The sequence below is a fragment of the Mizuhopecten yessoensis genome, unplaced genomic scaffold, assembly GCF_002113885.1.
Source record: "Mizuhopecten yessoensis strain PY_sf001 unplaced genomic scaffold, ASM211388v2 scaffold8131, whole genome shotgun sequence".
In the NCBI taxonomy this organism is placed as follows: domain Eukaryota; kingdom Metazoa; phylum Mollusca; class Bivalvia; order Pectinida; family Pectinidae; genus Mizuhopecten; species Mizuhopecten yessoensis.
The window spans coordinates 148,854-173,493 of NW_018407394.1; the positions used below are offsets into that span (position 1 = coordinate 148,854).

Here is a 24,640-nt window from a genome sequence, read left to right on the forward strand (position 1 = left end):
CCACCCCCCACCCACCCCTATGTGTTCAGCCCCCCTATTTGTTCAGCCCCTATTTGTTCAGCCCCTGTTTGCTGGAAACGACTTGTGAAGTTTACTTGATCATGGAGGTTTCACTGTACAGGATTATAATAAAATAACCCAAAACGTGTTTTACCATATGGTACATGTGAAATGTGAGGACAAGCCCTTTTACATATTTTCCTTATTAAAGCTATCCAAACTTTTCATTTACAATTGATTGCTCTTATAATTAATAACATGCGAATGTTAAATGGGCATCAGGTTGTTGTTATTGTTGTTGGCATCTACGTCATAAGCCTGTGTTTGTCTGACCACAGAAAAGTTCCCCTAACCTCAGACACACGGAAAAGCTCCCCTAACCTCAGACACACACAGACAAGTCCTTTGACGCTGCCCTGTTACATTGTCTAACCTATAGCTCCCCTAACCTCAGACACACACAGACAGGTCCTTTGACACTGCCCTGTTACATTGTCTAACCTATAGCTCCCCTAACCTCAGACACACACAGACAAGTCCTTTGCCACTGCCCTGTTACATTGAATTTAACTTGTACTGGGACTTGGGTAACAGCTAGTAAAGCATGACCCGATCAAAAGCTAATGTAATGAAGCTTGAAAACATTACACGTTCATTAGCCACAGTCTGTTAGCCTGTCCTGTCTTCCAGGCAAACAAAATGCACAACTACATTTACTTAGTCCATCTCAAAATAACTATGTTTTTATGGCACGACTGTTCATTATCACAAATTCATTTTGCCCTCGGGATATGATAATCGAAAACTAAAGACCTTCTTAAATATACCTTGAGTCTACAAGTATAGGAGGAACAATACCTACAGACACATATGGCCATACTTGATTAAGAAAATGAAAGTTTTACACTTGTACCAGGATTTTTGTGACTTTTGGCAGAGATGGTAAAATGTTTAGAGAAGTTATGTGTTTCATTGCATATTGGTGTCTCGAACCTAATGAGCCATGATCCGATTGAAGTAATGATTGAAGTGCCACATCTTTTAACGTCCCTGTAGGTATATTAGTTAAATGATTGTTATGAACTGATCTACCATAACAAGATCAGTTCATAACAATGTTAACATACACATAAAACTTGTATACATTCATGCCTGCTGTTTCCATATCTCATATTCTGATAATTTTATATAACACACCTTCTACATTAGATTCCATGTTTGATAGTTCGAGGGGTGATTGGGGTAGTTCATTGTTGATGGAATAGCTATGTTCCGACTGTATCCTTGGTGACGGAACAGCCTCCGTGATCATTTTGTCGTTGAGGACGGGGTCTTCAAACAAACTGTTTAACCAATCGTCCATATAGCCGCCTTCTGTGCTCTGAAGAAAACAAAATAAAGCTATCCGATTAGAAACAGGTCAAAACATACATGAGCAGGTACAAAATTTATATAATTATGTATTGTAATACATGTATCACACAAAATTTCTATTTTCACGATTATTTATCCTGCATTAAGCCATTAGGACCAAAGTGAAATCTTTGACCCTAAGTTGGGGTGGCCTTATAACAGGGCAATGAAATAATATAACTTAAGCTGGCATTTCTACTCAACTGAAATAGACACTGGCGGGCTTATTACCAGGCATGGACTTATTACCGGATCAATTAATGCACAAACTGGATTATTGATAATAATTATTAATTACAAATGTGTTAATTACCTATCTCCTTAGCAACGAAAATGACGGGATGAGATATTTTCCACCAGCAGTTGTTGCTGGTCCCATGGCAGATACATCTACCTGTACACCTATATGTGTCTTTGAAATTTTTACCAGCGTACAGATATGAGCTATCAGGTACACCTGCTTATGTGAAGGACTATGATCACATATAGGTAGTACATATATGTAATGAACACATGCACACCTGTATATATCTACCTGTACTAATTATGTATCGACCACATTGATGTACATCGGTACATTCTATATATATATATATATCTGTACTGATGTCTCTCTCTCTTACAGAATCAGCATCAATAATTGAGAACGCTCAAACATCAACACCAACAGAAGAGCAACACTTCACTTGTACAAGCGTGGATACTGTACACATAAGTTGCTAAGCCACCCCTAATGTGTTTTGGGAGGTAATAGAATCATCATCACATTATAACATATACGCAAAGTAGCAAACAATATAATTTATTCACGAAATTAGATATATGGCCGACATAATATTGACAAAGAGCGACACAAAAAAATCAAGAGTTTCAAATGGTGGCCATGTATTTTTACATTTAATTACGGACAGGTGCTTGATAGATTGTACTGACCAGGTAATCCAATTAATACTTTCTCAGGTGTAAATGAAACCCACACCCCTGCACATGCGACCTAGATAAGCCATGTGATCTCTCCCAAAGGTGTATCAAACTGATAATAAGGATTACAAAAATCCATATCTCCGATTGTAGTATACATTGACCTACATATCACTTCAATTTTCTGTTTATCAGAGAAGTACCTTGTAAACCTAGATAGTATTAAGTCTTTACTCCAGTTATCATACGCAAGTTTATAACCATATTAAGCGTTCAAACTTGCCGTCATCTATAATATGTAGAAGTGACATCTTCTACAGTTGAAATTTGGCTATCTAGAGAAAATGTTCTCTTATTAAGTAAAATGTATGCATGTTTATACAATAACTACAGCTTTGATGGGGGTTATTGTATGACGTCACTTCAAGGAAATATTTTTCTGTACGACACTAAAAACAACAATAGTCTCTTTCAGCACTTGTCTGTGTGAGTGACAATCTACAAAACTTTCCACACTCATCACACTTATAATGAGCTCACTTAGAACCCTGTAAAGACTTAAAGTTGACATGTCTACATACATAATGTAGCGACTTGCTGTCACTGTCCTAAAACCAAGTGTTGGGGATCCCTTCACCTTGACCTACACTTACACAGTAGTCCTTTTTGTAAACAACAACCATTTGAATCACTGGTTGGCTAATCTAAAAAAAAAAAGAAAATCAACCCCCCAAATCAACCAACCACTTTCGGTATTTCATTACCTTAACCTACAATCAGTTCATTATAACTGTGTGCACATAATTATAAACACATGTTGCCACTTGCTGTCACGACATATTCCTAAAATGACCTTGGAATTTAAAAAGTGCCCTGGAATACGCCAATTCAGAAAGTGTCCCCCTTGCTGTATTATTGTCAAGCTCATAGTAGCAGACACAAAAGAGCAAACAAATAACTTCATTAACATTTTTATCAGTTAAAAGCAAGAGTGGTTACGACCTGTGCATTACTGCAGCCATGATGTTATTAACGACGACAGTTAACAGACAGAATATCGCTCCCTCAGGAAAAATTCTGTTGACGTATATAAATGTACATGTGCATTTTCTATATTTCACAGTATCCTAAGTAACTTCTGAGAAGGCATTCAGAAAGTCTTGTTCAACTTTCATTGTAGAAAATTTAAAAATGTCCTGTATCACTAGGCGTTAGTCTGTATACATATGTATATAGACACATATAACTATGTATGACTTAATATATTCAAGCTCTTATTATTACACTTTACATCTCAAAATTAATTAATGTTTAGAAATTTTACTTTTACAACTTTGCCCAACTCACTTCTAGCCTATACAGGCACGCCCTGAACGACATTGTATCTACGGTAACCGTGTTTCGCTCCCCTACCTCTCAATAAACACGCCCTACCCTACGTACACACCTGATATTATCAGAGCGCTACATCACGGAGCTCACTTGACATTTCAGATTTCAATGTTACCTAAATATCCGTAAAATATAATCCACCCATCTCTCATAACAAGTTGTAATAAAACTCCCACATTCTTGGGCAAGTCACCCAGTCAAATAGCTTTGTCATTTTTGTATTATTATGACTCGGCGTAATATATATGAAGTCTGTAAATGCTTTCAAATCATCAAAAGGATCATCGTTTATTCATTATCGATGTGAAGTGCTCCTACCAGGGATATTACCATCATCAATTAATGCAGCCACTGGACAGTGAACTATTTGTAAAGGAAGCAGCCAACCAATAATTAACAGTCAAAATATCTCTCTATTCATCCTGTCATCTGTGACCTGTAATATTACTGATGCCAGGGATTCAGACTGGGGAACAGACCCAGTATATATACCTGCGACTTAATTCCCACGGGTGCAGCAGGAACAAGTCCCCCCTCCGNCCCCCCCCCCCCCCCCCCCCCCCATTGCCCCACTGCTCTGCTGTCTAGACTTACCTACCAGGAAGTCAGCAATAGGTTATATTCATTATACCACCGTTGTCTGCCAACAAGGTTTTTGCTCCCATTTCATTACTTCAAACCCAAATTTATTACAAAATTTCTAACTAAGCCTGTGTGTGGTTATATGATCTAGCTATTGTACATAATATGTTCCCAACATATATTCCGGTTTTTGACAGGATTTTATTATTTACACAGAACTCTCCCACCTCCCTGATCATTCACACTACCAGGTCAAGTGTTGTTTTAATTTGTATGGAGTTTTACGTTTAGCACCATCATGACAGTGTCACAGAACACTGCAGGGTTTACAAAAATAACAACAGGGCCATATCATGATTGGCGACATCTGCACCGATTACCCTGTTCAATATTACTGCTTTACGCCATCCTTAATGCCATAGTCATAACCAGCACAGCTTTGATCCGATCTGACAAGAGAATTTGTCTGAATTCAGTACTAGTCCAGTTGTAACGCTTGGATCCAGTGCAGTTCTGGCCATGGACAGTCCTAGCTCTCTCCCAACAAAATGGTGATAATTATACACCACTGCAAGTCATTAGCAACAACTACCAGATAATTTAGGGGATAATTAACAACTCTAAGTGGAACACTCCTAAAATTAGCATATACAGCCCTCGGAAACTACACACATGTATGTACAATATCCACATCTACATATTTGTATAGTTAAATAGGTGTCGGGATGTTCCATTTCATGGTTAAAATACACTAACCTATATATGATACCTGTAATACAAATTTGAGCTAAGGACATATAGTGCTTTGTACCATAATACCTGTGATTTGTGTAACAATTAAGGAGATACTGTGATTTAATTTGTGGAGAGTATCGAATACATGCAATTTTAAATATGATAATGTACCTGTGATCTGAGGTAAAAGTTATCTCCCTTAAGATAAGCTATCTTATACATTATACCATTGATATCTGAAGGAGTGGTACTATTTAGTATTTTTATTTAGCATCATCTTATTATAATTAACAATTACTTTGATTATCATAAATACATTATATAAATATTAAAAATCCTAATCACCGTTCCAAAATATGTTCAACAGGTGTTGAATTAGTGTAGAGCTCTTTAATTTCTTTAAAACAACACATGTACACTTACTTTAGCAGAGAAGTTCAGAAAAACAAAAATATTGCATCAGCATGATTTTTAAAAAATATTTTCAGCTGAATCAGCAAAATTCTCACATCTGATGCAATAGACTTACAACTGCTTTCACGATAAAACAGAAGTTATCAAAAAGACCTACAGTCAGAAGTGTGTCTGATATTTTAAACTACCAATACATGTTTTCCCACAGAAATCAAAGTTTTATTAAGTTTTGGCAGCCACTGGTTTTTCATTTGCGTTGCATGTCCCTGTACACAAATCCTGAACAAGAAACTAGATACGTCTCCCTTTTCTTTTGCTCCTATCTATGTAATATATTTCACTGTGTGACCGTTAAAAACCTGCCAAGGCAGTTTCAAGGAACACATGTTTTAAATAAGTGTCTGTGTAAATTTGAGAGAAACTTCCTAACAAGAAACACAACACTTCAGTTACAAGGGGAAAGTGTATATGTAACAGTATGATTCAGGACTTTTTTCAGAAATTTGACAGAAGGAATATGAAACCTGGACTGACTTGGGGGTGATCAAATGAAAGCATTAGTTATATACATTTGAAAGGAAAACTGAGATGATTGTTCCTCAGTTATCAGCCAATGTAAATTTATACAACTCGACTTGGGTCTTCTTACAAAATTAAACAGAAGATAAACGATTGTTTGAGAACAAAGCAATGCTGTGACCCCTGACCCTGACCCCAAATCCAGAGCTGGGAGATCCAGAATGATGAGGTGGTGGTTACTGACTTGTAATTCAATTGACCCCAAGGCTCAGGGGTCATTGGTCTTGGGGCTACTGCCCTTGTCTGGGAGGGGCCGACTGCTTAGCGTATCACCCAGAGGTTGTTTTCAATACACAGACCCAACTCCCCGACTCCTAATCCGAGGAGGCAGTTTTAAATTTCACCAGCCAATCATCAGATAGTACTTGAACTCTGTATAGATCCTCAAAACACAAACTTAACAAAAAACAAGAACTCTGCAAAGGTCATCAAAAAATAAATTTTACATAAACAACATTTTTATGAAGGATTTGCTGCATTAATTTTCAATCCATAATTACTGTATGGAAATAAGCTTATTACCATACATACAAAATCTTGTCTTTCTCTTTCTTTCAATCACAGTCAGACACTGAATTTTAAATTACAAGAGAAAAGCTTTTCACTGTTTTCTGTTTGCGTCCTGACCTAAATGGTGTTTCAGGTTACAAGTACATACATGTATGTAAACTTGGATTCCTAGTGGTGGCCCACGATTTCATTGCATTAGAATTTCCCAAAGTAGCTAGTGTAGCACATACATTCTCCAGCAGCTGGAATCAGTCAATGTGAAACCATGATATTCTGTTGCAATATTCGCAAAAGTTGCATCAGTGGCTACAATTCCCCCCTAAAAAAGACTTCTGTTTCGATGGAAATAGTTTTAGTATCTCTGTGTACTTTGTATGTAAAACCAGCAGTATTTATCCCAACATTTATTCACACAGTGTCAAGTGATGGTTGGCTGGTCTGATGTCACCACACAACCCACTTATTGTTCCTCCCTAACTTATAATTACATCACATAGTAGAACCAGACTATACATCAGCTAGACCTGGTATGTACTTGTCTCATTGGACCAACGTGCATCCATCAACTTAACCCTACACCTACTTATTTTACATTTAGTGACTTGATAGTATGTCTTACTAATCTTATATCAACACCAAAAATATTCATCAGGTATGTTACAGTAAATTAGTGCAAGCATGTTAATAAAGCTTGTGGCATGCTGTGTCGGAAATGGCAACACAACAGCTGAAACTGAATTTTAAATTACTATATTATTCATATGGAAAAAACTGCACTTACAGGAACATTTTGGCTTTTTTATACTATCTATTATCCCAGTTCTATACATTTGTAATCAATAATTTATGGTACATGTAGTACAACATTATTTCATAGCCTGCAGGGAGATTTAATCAATGGAAGTGACACAGATCCATAAAGCATAAAATCTTGTAATTGTTCAGGAAAAATATTACCGTACTTATCTTATAATACACTTTTATTATTATTCTGAATTTTATCATTTCCATCAGTTGTCTGGTTCATTTTGCTACCAGTAGTTAAGACAACTTTTGCCATCAAAATGTCTCTTGTCATGGTGGGATATATGAGGTACTTTTATGTTGTGTAATTTTTGAAGATTTTTTTTATCTTATTATTCATTATAGGTATTCTGCCCTAGAGCTCTTAATAGGTCAAATACGGTATGTTACTTTTGTACAACAATTTATATGTATATATATATATATGTCAATGGCTAACATAAAATACTTCTTTGAGACACAATGGATCATATTGTGAAAACAAGGCATGGATATTTCTTTTTTAATCTATTCCTGTCAAGCAATCATTACCACATCAAACAGGTGTAGAACACAAACAAGTCATTAGCATATATAAATATATACTTTGATTTCAGAATTTATGTCGAACAGTCTACATGATCTGACAGTTGTAAAAAACTATTTATTATTGATTGATTTCATAATGAAATACATGTATCTACTTACAGAGACCCTTGTTCACACAAAGAGCCACCTGTTTCATCAGGCAAGATTGTAAACCCTCCTTACAGACCCAGGTCAAACGTCCTCAATGACTATACGACACAAAAATGTCTTGCATTATACATGGTTATTGAACAAAAGGAATGGGACACTGAGAGGAAATTGATGATTAAAGAATAATGTCCTTCCCATCAGTGAACAAGGGCAAAGAAGTTCAACATAAACAGGTACACATAATAAATCTATCATTGCATTTCATGAATCTCGACCAATCAGAGCACAGCATGTAAATTAACTATGCATAGATTTTGCTTTGCATGATATAGATGCTGAGCTAGTTTCATCAAAATATGATAAATTGAGCGAAAATAAAGAACACAACAGACAGCCAGGCCATAGATAATGTCCCATCAAAGTGGTCGGTATATATACAAACAAGACAAAGTTCACCCAAGGGAACCTCGTGTAAACCGCTGAAAAACAAGATGGAAATTAAGTATTGATGAAATGTTTCTTATTAGATTACAGACTGTATATTGTTACAATAAACAGAGAGTCCAAGTGATCTGAAGTGACCACCATCCCCAGCATTGATCCAATACCCTTATTGTGAACCCTTATCGACTCCGGATGTGTGTTCTTGCACATTCATGCTTACACATGTCGCCATACATATATATGAAGCAAGCTACTCATAAGCATTCGGAAAATAAACTGACGTTTCTTTGTTTATAGAGAGTAATCATTATGTGTCCAATTTGACTATGAATAATTCTGCACGGTAAAATTACAGCAGTAAAATCTTGTTTTAGTAGAAACCACACAAGTGGATTACAAGTGACACTTCTACTTTTGAATTGGTTCTAGCTCGACTTTCTCATCGTCTATATATGTCAGTAGTGGTAGCGTTTCAGTAATTGTAAATAACAGTTTAATAGTTGTATCAACACCTTAGTATCATGTGACCATGTGTCAGCATACAGCAAGTGTCATCAACAAATCCTATTTCTCCCTAAACACATTTCGGCTTCCCAGGGCCCCATGAACCCTTCAGATCTGACAAGTACCTGTTCGATCTCAATGTCCCTGGTAACTGAATGTTCACATCGCTATTGTTCGGTTCTATATCTGAACATCACTGTTTTAATAGACTTTTGGTGATAATTTAGTATTTGGTTGTTATTTTTATGACGGTGATGAAATTTCAGAAATGTACTTACTGATGTTGAGATTTGAGACTGGTACTGGTACTTGCGGTATTTCCAAGACATGATTTTAACTTCCTGTGATAGAACTTAGGAATATTGTCTGAAATTAATCTTGTGCGAAAATTACTGAATACCTGTTGCAAACACAAAAAGTGTATTAAAGGATAAAACTTGACATTTAAAATGGCAGACAGCAGAAATCATGAAGAGACAACTGTTGACAATGCTTACCAGTCCGAAATGTTAGGGTCAGATAGTTAACAACTGCGACAATGTTCCTGAAGAATGGTGTGCTTCATTTTTATTTCTGCTTGATCAACTAACGCATCAACGTTCAAAGATCAAATGCTTAATTTTCTTTCGTGTGAACAAAATTCAAGGTAATTAAAGGATACTCAAATTAGACGAGTTATTTTAATGATGTTGTTTTGTGAAAAGTGAAGCATTTAAATGATCCTCATTTTTGAATTAAAAGCTAACCAGTTTGCCGAGTCAAGTTTGTCCCTGGGACATGTGTTGTTTTCCCAGTTACTGATCAGATAGTACTACAATATGTTCCGTCCACTGGACTAACCAGCAGAACTACAGATAAACATGTGCTCTTCTGCTGATAAAACCAACAAGTCATGTTCTACACCACGCTTTCACGCCTAAACTCACTTCCAGAACTTTCTTTTAACAGATCTTAAGCAGCAATAAACAGCCCCCAAAAAGTTTGAAAAACATGTGTAATTTAAAATGTACAGATCCCCTTCAAATTTCAACAGACCCCAGCGTCTTTACACTTTCTATCAACTAATGATTAAAACTTGGGTCAGTTGTCAGCTAACTGTCTGCACTAGTACTTTAATCAATGGAATTCAAGATTAAGGTGCATCTCAAATGCAAGGTATGTATTCTGCAGAGGCAGAGATCGGTTACAACATCCGTCCACACCCTCTCCCCACTTTTCAAACCAAGTAAGAGAAAATACTTCAATTTGTACATGTATCTAAGGGGGGTCAATTTTCTTGCAATTAGGAGGCTACACTTTGTGGACATTGCAGACAATGTTGTCAAAATTTCACAAGAGCATGTCTACCACTTTCAGGTAGAGATTGAAGTCTAATAGAAGTGAAAAGTTCCCATCTATTTTCTTTGTCACAAATTTGTGCGGTGTAGGTCTTAGTTAATGCAAAGGTAATGAAACGTGGAAATTTCAAATAGATTTTTTCTTCTTCATTTACATGTACGTCAAGAAGTCACCCCGATATGAATTATTACCTGTTCATGTCAATTAAAATCAACCATGTTTGATTTATAACACTTACATATATAAAAGCAGCTCCTTACAGAAGCTTTTAGCATACAATAGTCAAAATGATAATACATTACACACACATGATAGAACGTTATTAATCTCTCAGCCTTATTGCTTAAATTGGTCACCTACACCTAAAACCATTTTAGTATTCAAAACTTTAAAAAGTCTACCATTACGTCTCCATGTTCCTAATATAGTAATTTGCATTTGCATTTAAATTTAATTGTGAAATTCAAAATATAAAATTTGTATGTAGGCAAGATTTTAAAGACTATCAAAGAGACACAAACATCACATAGGCTGGCAACGCAAGATTTTCTCATTAGTTGGCAAAAAGCTGAGTGTTATTGAAAACATCTTGTTAAATGTTAAAATAATTCTTTTGTATATATTTCTTAGCAGGGTTTTGGAGCATACAGGATATTGATGACAGAGTTATACACTTATATACAGCCGATAAAAAACAGTAGACAAATGTAAACAAACTCTTATTGAACGGGATTAGTATTGACAATTTTGGATCCAACAGGTGATTGAGGTGACTCGCTCAGGTAAGCGGACACCAGGTACATCCTGCTCGGCGAGATTAATGATCCTGTTTATATGGTCCTTTCCTCTGACAGTTTCCACTAACCCTTGATGTAATAACTTCTCAAGTAATATATTCCCTAACAATGCCCATGAAACATATGTATGTGTTCTCATGGCAAAGTTTGGCACATATTGCACCAATCTTACCACAGACATATGTGTGTTGTACCTGTAAGATATTTACCTGTACAGGAATATACGTTACCAGGATAGTAATTGCTATCACATTAGTATGAAAACCCTAATCAGAGTGTTATAATATACATAACTGATGACTACGATTTGTATCCTTATTTAACTCATTCACCCCTGAAGACATGTTTGAACTCTTCCTATTCAAAGAATGGAATAGTTCATTATGAAATTTCAGGGGTGAATGAGTCAATAACGATAGGTGATCATCTATTCACAGCAAGGCTGAACCAAATTACTTGTACTTGTATTTTCCTATACCAATATTACACAATCCTATCTCAACATTGAATTGAAAAATACAATTTACTCATTTACATATGGCAATCTCCCTATAATCTGTTGTTTAATTCTCCTGTCTGGAATCTCCTAGATAAACAGTTGTTCCTAGAGATTATATATAACTGTTCGGCTATGTGACCCAATAGCCTGATTCAGATTGGAGAAGATTATATTCTAGACCTGAGCTGTTTTACAGTACAGTCCCATCAAAATGTATACTATAAAATTATCTCCCCTTTCCTCAATTTCAAACTACATGTAGCTGTCTGTATGATTATATCGTTGAGGATTGGTGCAGACAGTGTTAACACAGTTTAAAGACCTCAGTGACAATAATATAAGCTAGCCAATCCATCACGTTACTTACACCTATACTTGGAGTGTATGATACAGAACCCATTACCAGGTACGATGTAGTTATACAGGTACTCAGATCGTTAACACACCTGTGATATACTAGTGACTTTTTTTACCTGTTTATATATGGGGGTAAATTTGGGCTGTAAACAGGACAAATTGGGAAAATTTCATAATAATATTATACTCTTCAGTGCGAGTGTTATTTTTCTTCTTTTTATTTGGTCGTATGTTTGTCTTTCTGCCTCGTTCCTCTTTATTTACTGGTAATGCTGGTCTTCAATCTGTCATTTCCAAAATATAATCTAAAAATAAATTCTCTTTGTGGGAGGAAATTTGGATTTAAATTTTAGAAATTTGGAAAATTTACTTCAAATTAAAGGTGAATGGACTCCAAATTTGAAAGGGCTTTCGAAAATCCTTATACTATAGCAAACCTTTTTAACTCTTTCACATGGTCATTTATGACCTTAAATACACTTCATGTTTGCATTTCAATCTCATAGAGTAATTTTCAAATTTCTGTTTTGGATTAGAACTGAACTTGTTCCTAAAGGTGGAGTCAGAAAGAGAATTTAAGGTTGAAATATGATTTTACTATTAAAATTATTAATACCATCTATAATAACAAATTTATCTGAGGAGGTGTCGCTACCGGGGTTAACACACTGAAAGTCAAGTACCCACACATTACACCTTAGGCCTATGTCAAGGTTCAAAATATCAACAGAAAATGTTGTGTATTTACATGTACATCAACATGTGAAATCCTGGTAAACAGCGCTAGCCTTACATTACATGGAGGATTGTCTGTCCTGGACTTTGATGGTATGTGGCGTTATCAACCCTTATGAAGATTATAACGTGCAGACTTTGAACAGTGATATAAGCGACTTACTCCTAACTAGGTATTTCCCAGGCTGTATACTCAAAACTACTGGACATACTTGATTCAGAGAATATACAAATATTGACTCTGTAGGTATATGTGTGGGCCGATAGATAAACATATGTTACATAGGTATATTGATTTCCAGAAAAAAATGTTGCAGTTTTAATGAAATCAATATCGTTGGAAATGTACTACTTTTTATAACTTTGATCACATCAAATCCCGATACCATGCAATAAAATAACTGTAAAAAGATAAGTTCTGCATTTCTATATCCATATATATACAAGATCAGTTTCTCTCGCAACACGGACTGTGACATCTTTTATATTTGGATATGCTGTGTTTTAATCCTGCTGGTTTCTTCATGGTTGAAAATGTGTTTTATCCTAACAGCGTACACAAGCATCTCATTATATTCAGCAAAGAAATAGCACGGAAGCAGCAAGAAAACAGCAAAGAAATAGCACGGAAGCAGCAAGAAAACAGCAAGGAAGCAGCAAGAAAACAGCAAGGAAACAGTGAAAAAGCAGCACCAACAACAGTGCTGACAGGGTCAACATCCATCTTCAATAATAAAAAATCTTGACGTTTCAAATGTTACTTTATGTCCAACATATCACAACTCAAAACAAAATTGGCACATGAAGGAAACACTTTAAGCGAAGCTCTTGTATTCTAGTTTCACTTTTTTAACTTTTAATGAACATAAATTCAGATTTCAAATATCTAACATTTCATCAAAACCCGCTTTCATATTATGCTGAGAATGTGTCAATTATTATTAATAGAACTTCTATCACCGAGACTTTGAAGTAAAATACCATCGATGTGTTAGCTTAGTGTCACAACTTATACATATATACTTAGATACAAGGAATTCGGAAGAGTCTAGCCAGCTCAGCTACAAAAGAATGTGGATGGACTTGATGTAGCTAAGTGACAATCTCAAATGGGCGCTTCCTGCTTGGAGGATGTTTCAACAGTGGTCCGGCAGAATGTCTTTCGAAACGCCTTCCATTTCCCGTGCATCAAAATACACTTTTCATTGTTTAACTGAATTAAACTACAGACAATTTCCTTTTTTACTAATAGTATTGATTGGTTATATATACAATGCCTTATGAACAACAAATGCACAGCTGACAGCCTAATTGACTACCGCAAGAATGATTATTATACCAAAGTTCTGCCACTCCAACCCATCTGCAGCAAGACAGATGTTAACTAATGGTTGAACATGTGTTAATGAAATTGACAATTTTTGTCTCATTTCAATTGGTTCAGACTTAATAAAGTAAAGCTTGTTTTTCTTTTTAAATTTAAATTTAGAAAAATTCACTATTCCAAATTTGAAAATTTTAATAAGAAAAAGGTCACTTTTTTAAGAATATCTACCTCGAGATGGTACATATATGTACTGGTGGGTACACGGATAACTATATATCTTCATAGCATTTATAAAATGTGTTTGTATATGTATATATACACACAAGCTGGTTTGAATCACCAAGGTCATTATTGTATATACTGCAATATATCTTCTAATAAATGTCAATTGTGATGAATTTTTTTTTAAACAAGAGTTCTTATTGGTTAAAACATGAAAATCCTACCTCAATGTCACACATGGGCTGTTGCTTAATCAGAACTATTTTTACTCATTAATCCCTGAAATTTCATAATGAACTATTCCAAGCTATGAATTGGAGGAGTTCAAATGTGTCTTCAGGGGTGAATGAGTAAATGAGGAAGTACATAACTCAGTGGCAAAAAAAACAACCCAGCAATATATCATTCAAGATGATGAAGACTGCCATGCATGATTCAGCATCGGAGTGCAAGCACCTGTCTAGCTGCCAGCATAGCTACTGTATGTTATAGTGTCATCAAGCTCCAGCATCTGAAGCCATGGACTAAGTCTATCATCTACACCAGCAGGGGCTTAATGGGTAGTACAGGTGGGCCACACAGGTAAAAATTACCTGTCACACCTTGTACGTGATAAAGCTACAGACAGGAATATTGGGAAATGTTAAAGATAATTTGTCTACAAATCCCATTTAGGAAGATCGCATGTAAACTTTTCTTTCTAGAGTCCAATTCATTATCTAATTTTCTTATTATAATGCATGAATACCCCACTCTGACAAATAGAAATACCTGAGGTCGTGTGTTTATAGTGCATGATATACAATTACTGAATATCCAGGACATTTGATTCCTTTTATTTTGACTTCACTGCACTTGTTTGCGAATATATATTTTTTTAGGAATTCCCAAGGTGAAACCATAACCCCTTTCTACACTAACAGGTAACACAGTATATCTGTACACATGTCCTGTATGTGTGTTTATATGTACTGAGGATTCCCGTACAGGAAATGATATAAATCATGTTTTCGTTTCCTCTGAGATAACCCACTGTTCGACACTTCCGAGAATATATACATAAATTTCAGGAATTTACCCAAACATTCAGACAACACGGAATACCAACTGAAAATACCAATCAGCTTAACAAAGCGTTTAACTCCTGATAAAATCAAAATTTGTTCATAGAATACTCGTGTACAATGGCATACTAGTTATTTTTAATTTAAACGTTTTTTACAGAAATAGGTATGGCACTGTGACTGAGATATTATGTAAACCGTCTACATATATACCGGTATGTACAAATTATTTTTTAATACCGTTTTCTTCTTTATTTTCAAGATTTACAAGATAACAGGGATTTTCATATTCATGTTTAACAGCTCGTGTCTATTTGAAGTTATAAAATGATGGTAATATTTGAGTGAAACAAAATTTTGACATGTTTTTTCAAATATTCATATGAAATATGTGCATTTGAAAAAAGAAGTGTAACACATATATTATTTACTATAGAGACCCTAAAAGGCCAAATTCAAGGAAAACATCTGGACACCCATTGGTTACCTAGATGTACCTGTCTGCTGAAACTGACACCCTGAAAAGATTTATATCTGAACAGTTAATCCATGTCTCTGACTAAAGAAAGTGTTACACCTGTCAATATATCTGTCAGCCAAGTAGCCAACATCAAACCTTCAACATTACATCATATTATAGGGGAAACAAAAACAAACAAAGACAGCAGCAGGACAGCTATGAAGGTGTCATCAGGTCTTTTGTGGTCATCAACTAACTGACATAATCAGTCAGGGAAACGGACATGAAATGACCTCAGGTCACTCTGGATTCTAGGCAAAGATCAGTGGCCATTATGGAAAATAACAGTTACAGGTCACCTCAGGCTGATGTATGGCAAGGAAATGTAAACAAAAAATATTACAGGCCCTTATTGATTGCTTACTTACACAGAGCCCCAAAAAAGGTCCCCCCCACCCCCACCCCACCCTGCCTGTAAATTCCTACTCAAGTGTTAGCCCTTATCTGAATTTTGACTTATATTAAAACTTACACTGTTTAAGTCTGAATGGTGGCTGTAGATAAATATAAACCTACCATAATCTTTCAAGAACCAAAAAGCAAACATAATACATTTGTAAATTCAAACACTTTTATAGCTTCTCATAAATAAAACCTTCCAGCTGACAAATGCAAAAAAAATATCCGAAAAATTTGATAACATTTGGTAATTCAAATATATATTCAAAATTTACTTAAGGTACATATCACAAATGAACAAACAATACTTTAGCCATTAAGGCAAGTTATTTTTCTACACTGGATATGTTTACTTTGGACGGCTGGACGCTATCATCACCAGTTATATATACCAACGATTTGTATATGCGACCTTTTAACCTTTAGAGCTCTGTGTACAATATAAGTATGTAACCCCATTGATACTCTATTAAATATTAAACTAACCGATATACCATACACAAAACATTTTATAAAGTCACTTATTTTTACTCATATATTGTAACAAAACCATTCCGTACAATGAAACCATGAAAGATAATTTATTTTTTAACGTGTTCAAAAAGGTACTACAGGTAAGAAAAGCTCGTAAGCACGATCGCCTGGGCTTTAACCACTGTATAAATAGAAACAGGTATAAACTTGAAAGTGGGTCTCCATTATAAGATATTTATAAACCCAGTGCTCATGGACTATGGATAGAATGTAACGCTTCACCGCACGAACGAGTGAAAAACTGCATGATGTTTCCAAAGCCAACGAACAAACATAGTGGTTTGGATCAGGGGCGAAACTGTGAACCTATTCAGATCATAGATTAAACATGTATTTTGGGTGAATGGAATTTTAGAGTGACGTCAGTGAAGGCACGATATTATAACTATAGCGTGCCAATTTCCTTAACATTAGCAAAGACATATATAATGACCTTGGGTAATGAATTGGAAATACAATAACCAAGTTACCTTAAAATCATTCAAGGTCATGGCATCTATTTTTGGAATAAATCATGTTATATTATAGTTAAATTGTAATATATATTAGCAAGTATGCATAAATACAGAAAGATTCTTGACATTTAAAGGTAAAATAAGCCACCCACCCCTCAACAACAAGAAAGATACCGAAAATTGACACTTTGTCATTATTCGTGTCTTTTGTTATTTTGATAGTCATGTCTTTTGTTATTTTGATAGTCGTTTAATTTACTGAAGAATATGCAGCAATTACATTCAATAGTGAATCAGGCCCAAGTTCTAGCCACTGACAGTCTGTATAGCGCATATTGGTATATAAAGGCCCCGGTTCTCATTAACTTATTATTAAATTATTCATGTATTTCTAAATGCTTCCAGACATGTTAAAATAAACATTCTAACAAGATATTGAAACATATAGTGGATCTATTATAACTTTGTCTGTTACAAATTGAACATTTTCAGATCCAAGGTATTATTTTGCATGTATAGTATATATACTATACCCAGAAGTGCTTTTGATATGACACTTTAATTTGTGACAGGAATGTACTAGGAAAAATAATTTATGGGTTTTTCTACTACCTGGTCTGCAAATGAACCCTGATGATTCACAAAAACAGTCAGGTGGTAATAGTCCAAAACGTTTGTAAATGATAAATTGAACTTGACATTCGATGTACCTACCAAAAAACCCACTTTAATTCACTTCAGGTATGACCCTATGCTGAAGTACAATGCATAACAATGTTGTACATATACAGTGTAATCACAAACTAGAAGGCACAGCTATACAAAACTAAGTAACACAATGTTGTAAATTCCAAATATGGACAAAGCTAATTAAGAATCTTTTAACAATTAATGATAGATTTTAAGCTAAATTATCAGTTACACAAGCAAATGTTGTTGTTTTTCTTTAATTAAGAGTAAACACCAATATAACATTCTGTAAACAATTTAGATTTACTTAAGTTTCAGGAAACAGAAAAAAAAGAGTTCATGGGAATGTTTTGGTTTAAATTTGTAGCCTAGTTTAGCTGCTGCAGCTGGCCTAGAGGCTGCAACACATCAGTGGGTGTGTTATCAAATTACAGTGCCAGACCAGAACCACCAGACTGAGCAAGTTTATTTATGTCAAGTCAGGGGTTATTTTTTAAATCAGCTGACGAAACAAACATTTCCTGAAATAGGTTTTAAAAGCAGTTGACAAAACTGACAATTCTTTTCACAAGATTAAAAAATATATATATTATGGTTGATAAATTATGATTTCATTATTTAATAGCAGTATGTTCCATTACAGACACCTGACAATATAAAATTAACTTAGGCTGGAATACAGTAATTATTATACTGCGCCAGCGAATTATCACGACTTCTGAATAATTTGAAATAATTTCTACAACGCCTGACATCCATCTCTATGTGTGTATTATCACAACTGTGTATTAGACTCCTGGAATATAACATTTCACGCATGGCTACATTCACGTGAGCGTATGTGTCCTACAAATGGAAAGCATGCTGGGTCCGACCACTCAAATATAGCCGGTATATTGAGATTAAAATTCTCTCCTTTAAATAACATCTCCGAAAATGACCACACCCGACAAACAACCCCCAAACGAGTATCGTCTGAAGGTACTCATCCGTATCTCAACCGGGTGGGCGTGGTGGTATCGCAACATGAAAACATATGGCCCAAATGTCAAATAAAAAATACGATATTTAAACAACAAAATAAAACTAACAACACAAACAGACAAGGACATAAACAAACTTCAAGTTTAAGTTGAATAATTCATTTAGTGTTAAGAATCAAAAGTGAAATGTTACTTTAAAATTTTAACTCCATATGGGAAACACCCATCGGTATATATTGTATAGTACACTTACTGTTGATGAGGGGGATTGAAAAACGTCGTGGTCCAAAATTTCGCCCATATCTGGGTCTTCCATGTCGCAAAGGTTATGGTCGCTTTCGTAGAGCAGGTCCATGGTCGTTTGTCCCGATAGGGTTCGTTAAAACCCCGAGGGATAGGTCAGAAATCCCGTGGGTCAGTCAATTGAAAATTGCTCCTTTTCCTCCACCTTGTGTCAGAGTTAGTGAGTTCGCTCAAGGACGGATTACACAAACGTGATATATGAATACGCCCGTGTAGGGACTATTTTAGTAATTATAACCTTTAATATTTTCTTACTTAATCCACTTCGTTAAATATCCACGATCACAACATCTCCTAACAAAAACACTTAATATATTCCTTGGTGGTTACCGTACCAGTATTTCTTAGATATATATTTCGTCATCCGTTCTGCACGAGGATTCACTAGCGAATGAATACTCCATTGTAGAACCGATATAAGACTCTCTCGTCATAGACTTTAAATCAACCAATCAGAAGCCTCGGTCTAAAAATAATGTCTTCTCCGTCTGAAACCACCTGTGACCTCAGGGTTTCACTTTATCACTTCCCCAGGCCATCGTTATGACACGGAAAGGTGATATTGCTCCGAGGGGAAAACACATAATAATGCTTGATTACCAATATTATCAGCAGTTGTCTGCCATAAGATAAGTGTTTTCATTGATATCAAAATAGAGGTGAGAACTGCATCATTTTTATTCAAAAGCAGTCTGCACAGTCACGGAATTAGATTAGATCTAAGTCCTTGGTACAGTAAACAATTTTAACATTTAACGTGAAATATTCTAATTATAGGAGTATTATTGTTCATTTTATTTTCTTACAAAAATACTATATTTGTATGAAAAGATTCAACGTTTAAGAATATTTTATTTTATTTGAGCGTTTTGCTCAAATAAAATAAAATATCTTATGCATGAATTATTTTTCACCTTCTGGTTTTGTTTTGTTTTTTTCATTGTGAGAACTTTCGTTTCGATGGCACTGGCCAGAGACGTTTATATTTCTCTGCACTGGCCAAATACGACTTAATGAAAACTCAATCAACATGTACAAATGCATAAAATATAGATATATAAAGACGGTAAACAATTATAGCTACCAACAGTATTAAGCACAGTAAGATCGATATTTTGACCCAAAGAAATCCCCTTTATTTAACCGTTAATGCTGGAGCTTTGTCACAGAAAATCTCCAAATGTGTTTAAACAGCAATGTTATAACTTTACAATTTTTATATCATCTAACCTCACAATAGAGTCAACTAGATTTGTCTATTTCATAAGTATTGTTGAATTCGCATTTTAAAATTTTATTGAAAATTAAATATTTTATTGAATACATGTTAATAGTAATGCACTCCAAATAGCTTTCACCAATCACAATAGTTAAATGATAGTATTAAGTTGAATCTAGAGTGAACCATGCCTGAGTGGAGCAGATCCACACCAAACAGAAACTCATTAAATGAGAAAGAAGTGTGCTTTTGCCGGAGAAACCAACATCAAAAAATCTATTTCGCGAGGAGGATGACCAGCTGGTACGTCAACTTTGTAATGACACTGACCAAGTTAGTGTACCTATCGGACATATAAGACTGTTGTGAACCCTGTCAGAGATCCAATAGGAAACAGTCTGGTACTGTAGTCCAGCTGTTTCAATAAACGATCGTTTATGTCAGTTTGATACTGCAGAGGATAAAACCATGTTTTCTAATGGAATATAGATTTTACTTGTTTTAAACCAGACCCAGATGTGTTTTTTTTAGTACAATTCGTACTTTATTGTTTTATCTCAGTGACAATTTTAAGCTAACTATTTTGTTGGGTTGAATAATTTACACTAGTTTCAGATTTAAACTTAAGTTGAGGATCAAAATTATAAAAAAAATATTACAAGGGGAAATCATAGTTGATTTTCTTTTGTGGTATATTATACGAAATTACTAAACTACCACAGGAGTTGTGTTTTTTTTGTAAATGACGTAAATACTTTTAAATTACAATATAGTGCCCCAGTCAAATTTAGTTTGACGTCAGTGTCTATATCAAGCGATTGTGTAGGGGGACTGCTGGCACAAACTATCGTATTGAAAACGTATTGTAATGAGCACTGTATTGTATTGTGAATTGTTTTACATGGTACTTCTGTAGACGAAGTTAATATCTCCGGAGTTCGATGGAGATCGTTGAGACAGGACCGGATTCATACAGTCACACGTGTATCCAGTGACAACCCATGCATGGGTAGTACAAAAAGTGGCCTCTTAACGCAGATTGTCTCTTAAAAAGGTTTAAATTCACTAAACAAAATACAGCTTTGTGGAACATTCAAAGTGCTCTCTTGACAAAGATGGTCTCTTAATAGAGGTTGCATGACCAGATTATACTTTGGTGTGGTGTCCCTTCTATTTATTTTATGGTTATATCAACGGAGCCTCTCGTATAAGATATTTTACACTCTTATCTATGAAATCACGTAATCTCCACTGAACGTTGATTTTTTTTATTGTATACCTTTTTATCATATGGTTCCAGTCTGCCGTGGAGGGGGCGCAGCATTACGTGAATCTATAGTTTGCTATAGTACAAAAGAAGCTGAAATGGGACAAACTTGTTTTGTTTGTGTACGTCCTCTAGTCAGTTCAATTCAATTCTTTTATTCTGTAAGCCATTTCGGCTTATAAGACAAACTACATGTGTACAATGCAGTTATAATATAACAATTACATACATAGCATTCATGCAGTTGTCTTTAGGGACTGTTTTGACTTCTTCAAAAACACATTATATGTGCACATGATTTTGATAAACAAACACAAGCAACAACGTCATTGGAGGCTCTTCGTAAATCGTGTATTTGATAATAAAGAAAAATACGTAAAAACTGACATTAAACACCTCTGTGCATTTTATTCTTAAATGCCCCTGTTATTCTGATTTACGTGAGAAATTTTTAAAAAAGTACTATTGTAAAAAACCGAGCATGTTTAAATTAATTCAGTTATTTAACGGACAAAACACAAATGAATTAGCAAAATTGGCCAAATACATTAAAGCTGCAAATTCAAGAAGAGCTTTATTAACATAAGTAGTTATGCTCTCCGAGTGTTTTGTCTCGTCTGTGTATTTATTAGTATTTTCGATATTTGTCAATGTTATGAGAAAGTATATATATATATATATATATATCATGTATATGTGTTACACTGATGAGTCGCAAGACTCAAAGTTAATAAAGAACTTGATAACTTGATAAGCAAGTGTATTCTAAATATAGCTTGGGACGACACGACATTCTGTTGGATACAATACCTGACGGTCCGGATATAAGTACACCGTGTATACGTACATATGTATATACTGTGTTTCATATTTATTAAAATGTCACACTTCAGGGTACATACCTATATAAACATTGAAAACATTTACATTTTTCTATTGTCCCTTCATTAGTTAGAATTATGAGACATTATGTTAAAGTGACTATTTATCATTTTATGATAATTTGTATACAATTAAAATACAACACATTCATATAAAGTATTTTAAAAGTATAGGAGAAGGTGGGGGATTGCGTTTTTAGTATTCCCGAAAAATAACGGATGGGATGCTGGGGGTTGGGGGACCTTTTTTCAATTATTCAATAATCCCAAATCTGTTCTAGGGTGGAGATGGGAGTGCGCAATTGCATCATCTTCATGATACAAACATACGTTGAAAGTCTACTGTTGGTTACATATACTCTTCCACACGAAAATGTATTGAATACTTCAGTGTCTACAATCAATTATATTCGGCTATTCTTTTCCCAAACAAACAAGGTTGGACGCTGCAGCCGATGGTCCAGAATTAACGTGAATGTATTATGTATGTGCGCGCGTTCAAACCTTATTCGTCAAAGACAAGTCAAATCACATACGGATTAAAGAGTGAACGCTCCTTGCATTAACACTCGCAATAAAATAGAGGATGTTTTTGGTAGAACGTTGCGCGTACATGATTTTCTTGGTATATTGTCTTATAGTAGATGGCTACGAACATGTCGCAAACACAGGGACCTGATAATTTGTTACAGCTATATTGGGACCTAAACTTAGGTGTTTAGAGTAACTCCATCATATGATCATTGGGGTGACATTTTTACCAAAAATCGATACAACCCCTCAAACATGTAAAATTACTCTAAACACCTTAGTTTAGGTCCAGATATAGCTGTAACAAATCCCTAGGTCCTTGTGATCGCAAAGTGCTACATCGCCGGCATGGTAGAACTTTTTAACCACAGGGACCTGCTAATTTGTTACAGCTACATTTAGACCTAACCTATGGTGTTCAGCGTAATTTTACATGGTTTAGGGGGTTAGATCGACTTTCGGTAAAAATGACATCACCAATTATACCGAAAGTCGATCTAAACCCCTAAAGCGTGTAAAATTACTCTGAACACCTTAGTTTAGGTCTAAGTGTAGCTGTAACAAATTCTCAGGCCCCTGTGTTTTGAACTTTTGCCTTGGAAAGAAAGAAAGAAAGAAAGAAAGAAAGAAAGGAAAGAAAGAAAGAAAGAAAGAAAAGAAAGTGAGAAACAACGTTTCACAAATTAAACCATTTTTAATAACTTAGTTTGATTTAATATGTATATACCTATGTGCAACTTTTTAAGAGGTGCGGCAGGTAAGTATTATACCTTTTTCCGTAAAACTGTCGTCTGCAAGTACTTTTAATTAAAATTCGTACGCGATAGTAAACTATTCAAACTTACTCGCTCACCTACATCCTCCTCGTGTTTATTCATTAGTAAGAATTATGAGACACAACACATGTAATATATCAAAATGACCGCTCGCCAAAGTGGCCATTTGGTACATTTCACGTTTGTGGAGAAAGAACCTTATCGGAATCATTTATATGTTATCGTATTCAGATTATCATTTGTCGGGCCGTAAACACCTCATAATACAATTAAGTACCATGCCAGTCAAGTACACGTAATGATATTTCAAAAGTGTTGAGTAAAAAGTGAGTATATACCTTTCTGGTAGATGTAATATAATATAAACTTTATTTACTTTACAACAACTATGAAACAAGCTGTTCTTACTTAAATGAATCACTCTTGATGGCCCGGATGTTAGCGCGCAGAGGGTCTTAATGCGGAAGTAAACCGGGCGGGCGGGTGACCCCTACTTTTTCACGTCCAATCGAGGAATCGAACCCCGGCCGCCTTGGTGCTATCCATGGCGCCACCCAAGTTGTTCAATAAGCGAGCTTTGTTTTCACGACCATCGTAGTTTACTTGGCTGGAAAAAGGTAGAAACAGCTCGTATTCGATTATGCGAATGCATACAATAAAATTTATATGATGATAATGATAACAAATAAAAACAATTTAATCAAAAGTAATTAAAACTACAATAGAATTTGCAATACTCGAACTATTAACGTAGACTTCACCTGTAC

The 24,640-nt window shown here is 35.1% G+C and overlaps 1 protein-coding gene across 1 annotated transcript in view; it reads right to left on the bottom strand.

Moving 5' to 3' along the window:
* Window positions 1-19,581, bottom strand: part of LOC110455072 (cyclic AMP-responsive element-binding protein 3-like protein 2) — a 27,594-nt gene extending 8,013 nt beyond the window's left edge. Inside the window, exons 1-2 of the mRNA XM_021504996.1 lie at window positions 19,150-19,581; window positions 1,198-1,381 (exon numbers count right to left, since the gene is read on the bottom strand). Of these exons, the coding sequence (XP_021360671.1) occupies window positions 1,198-1,381; window positions 19,150-19,251 (286 nt within the window). The 5' untranslated portion in view covers window positions 19,252-19,581. The remainder of the gene's footprint in view (window positions 1-1,197; window positions 1,382-19,149) is intronic.
* Window positions 19,582-24,640: the final 5,059 nt, after the last annotated feature.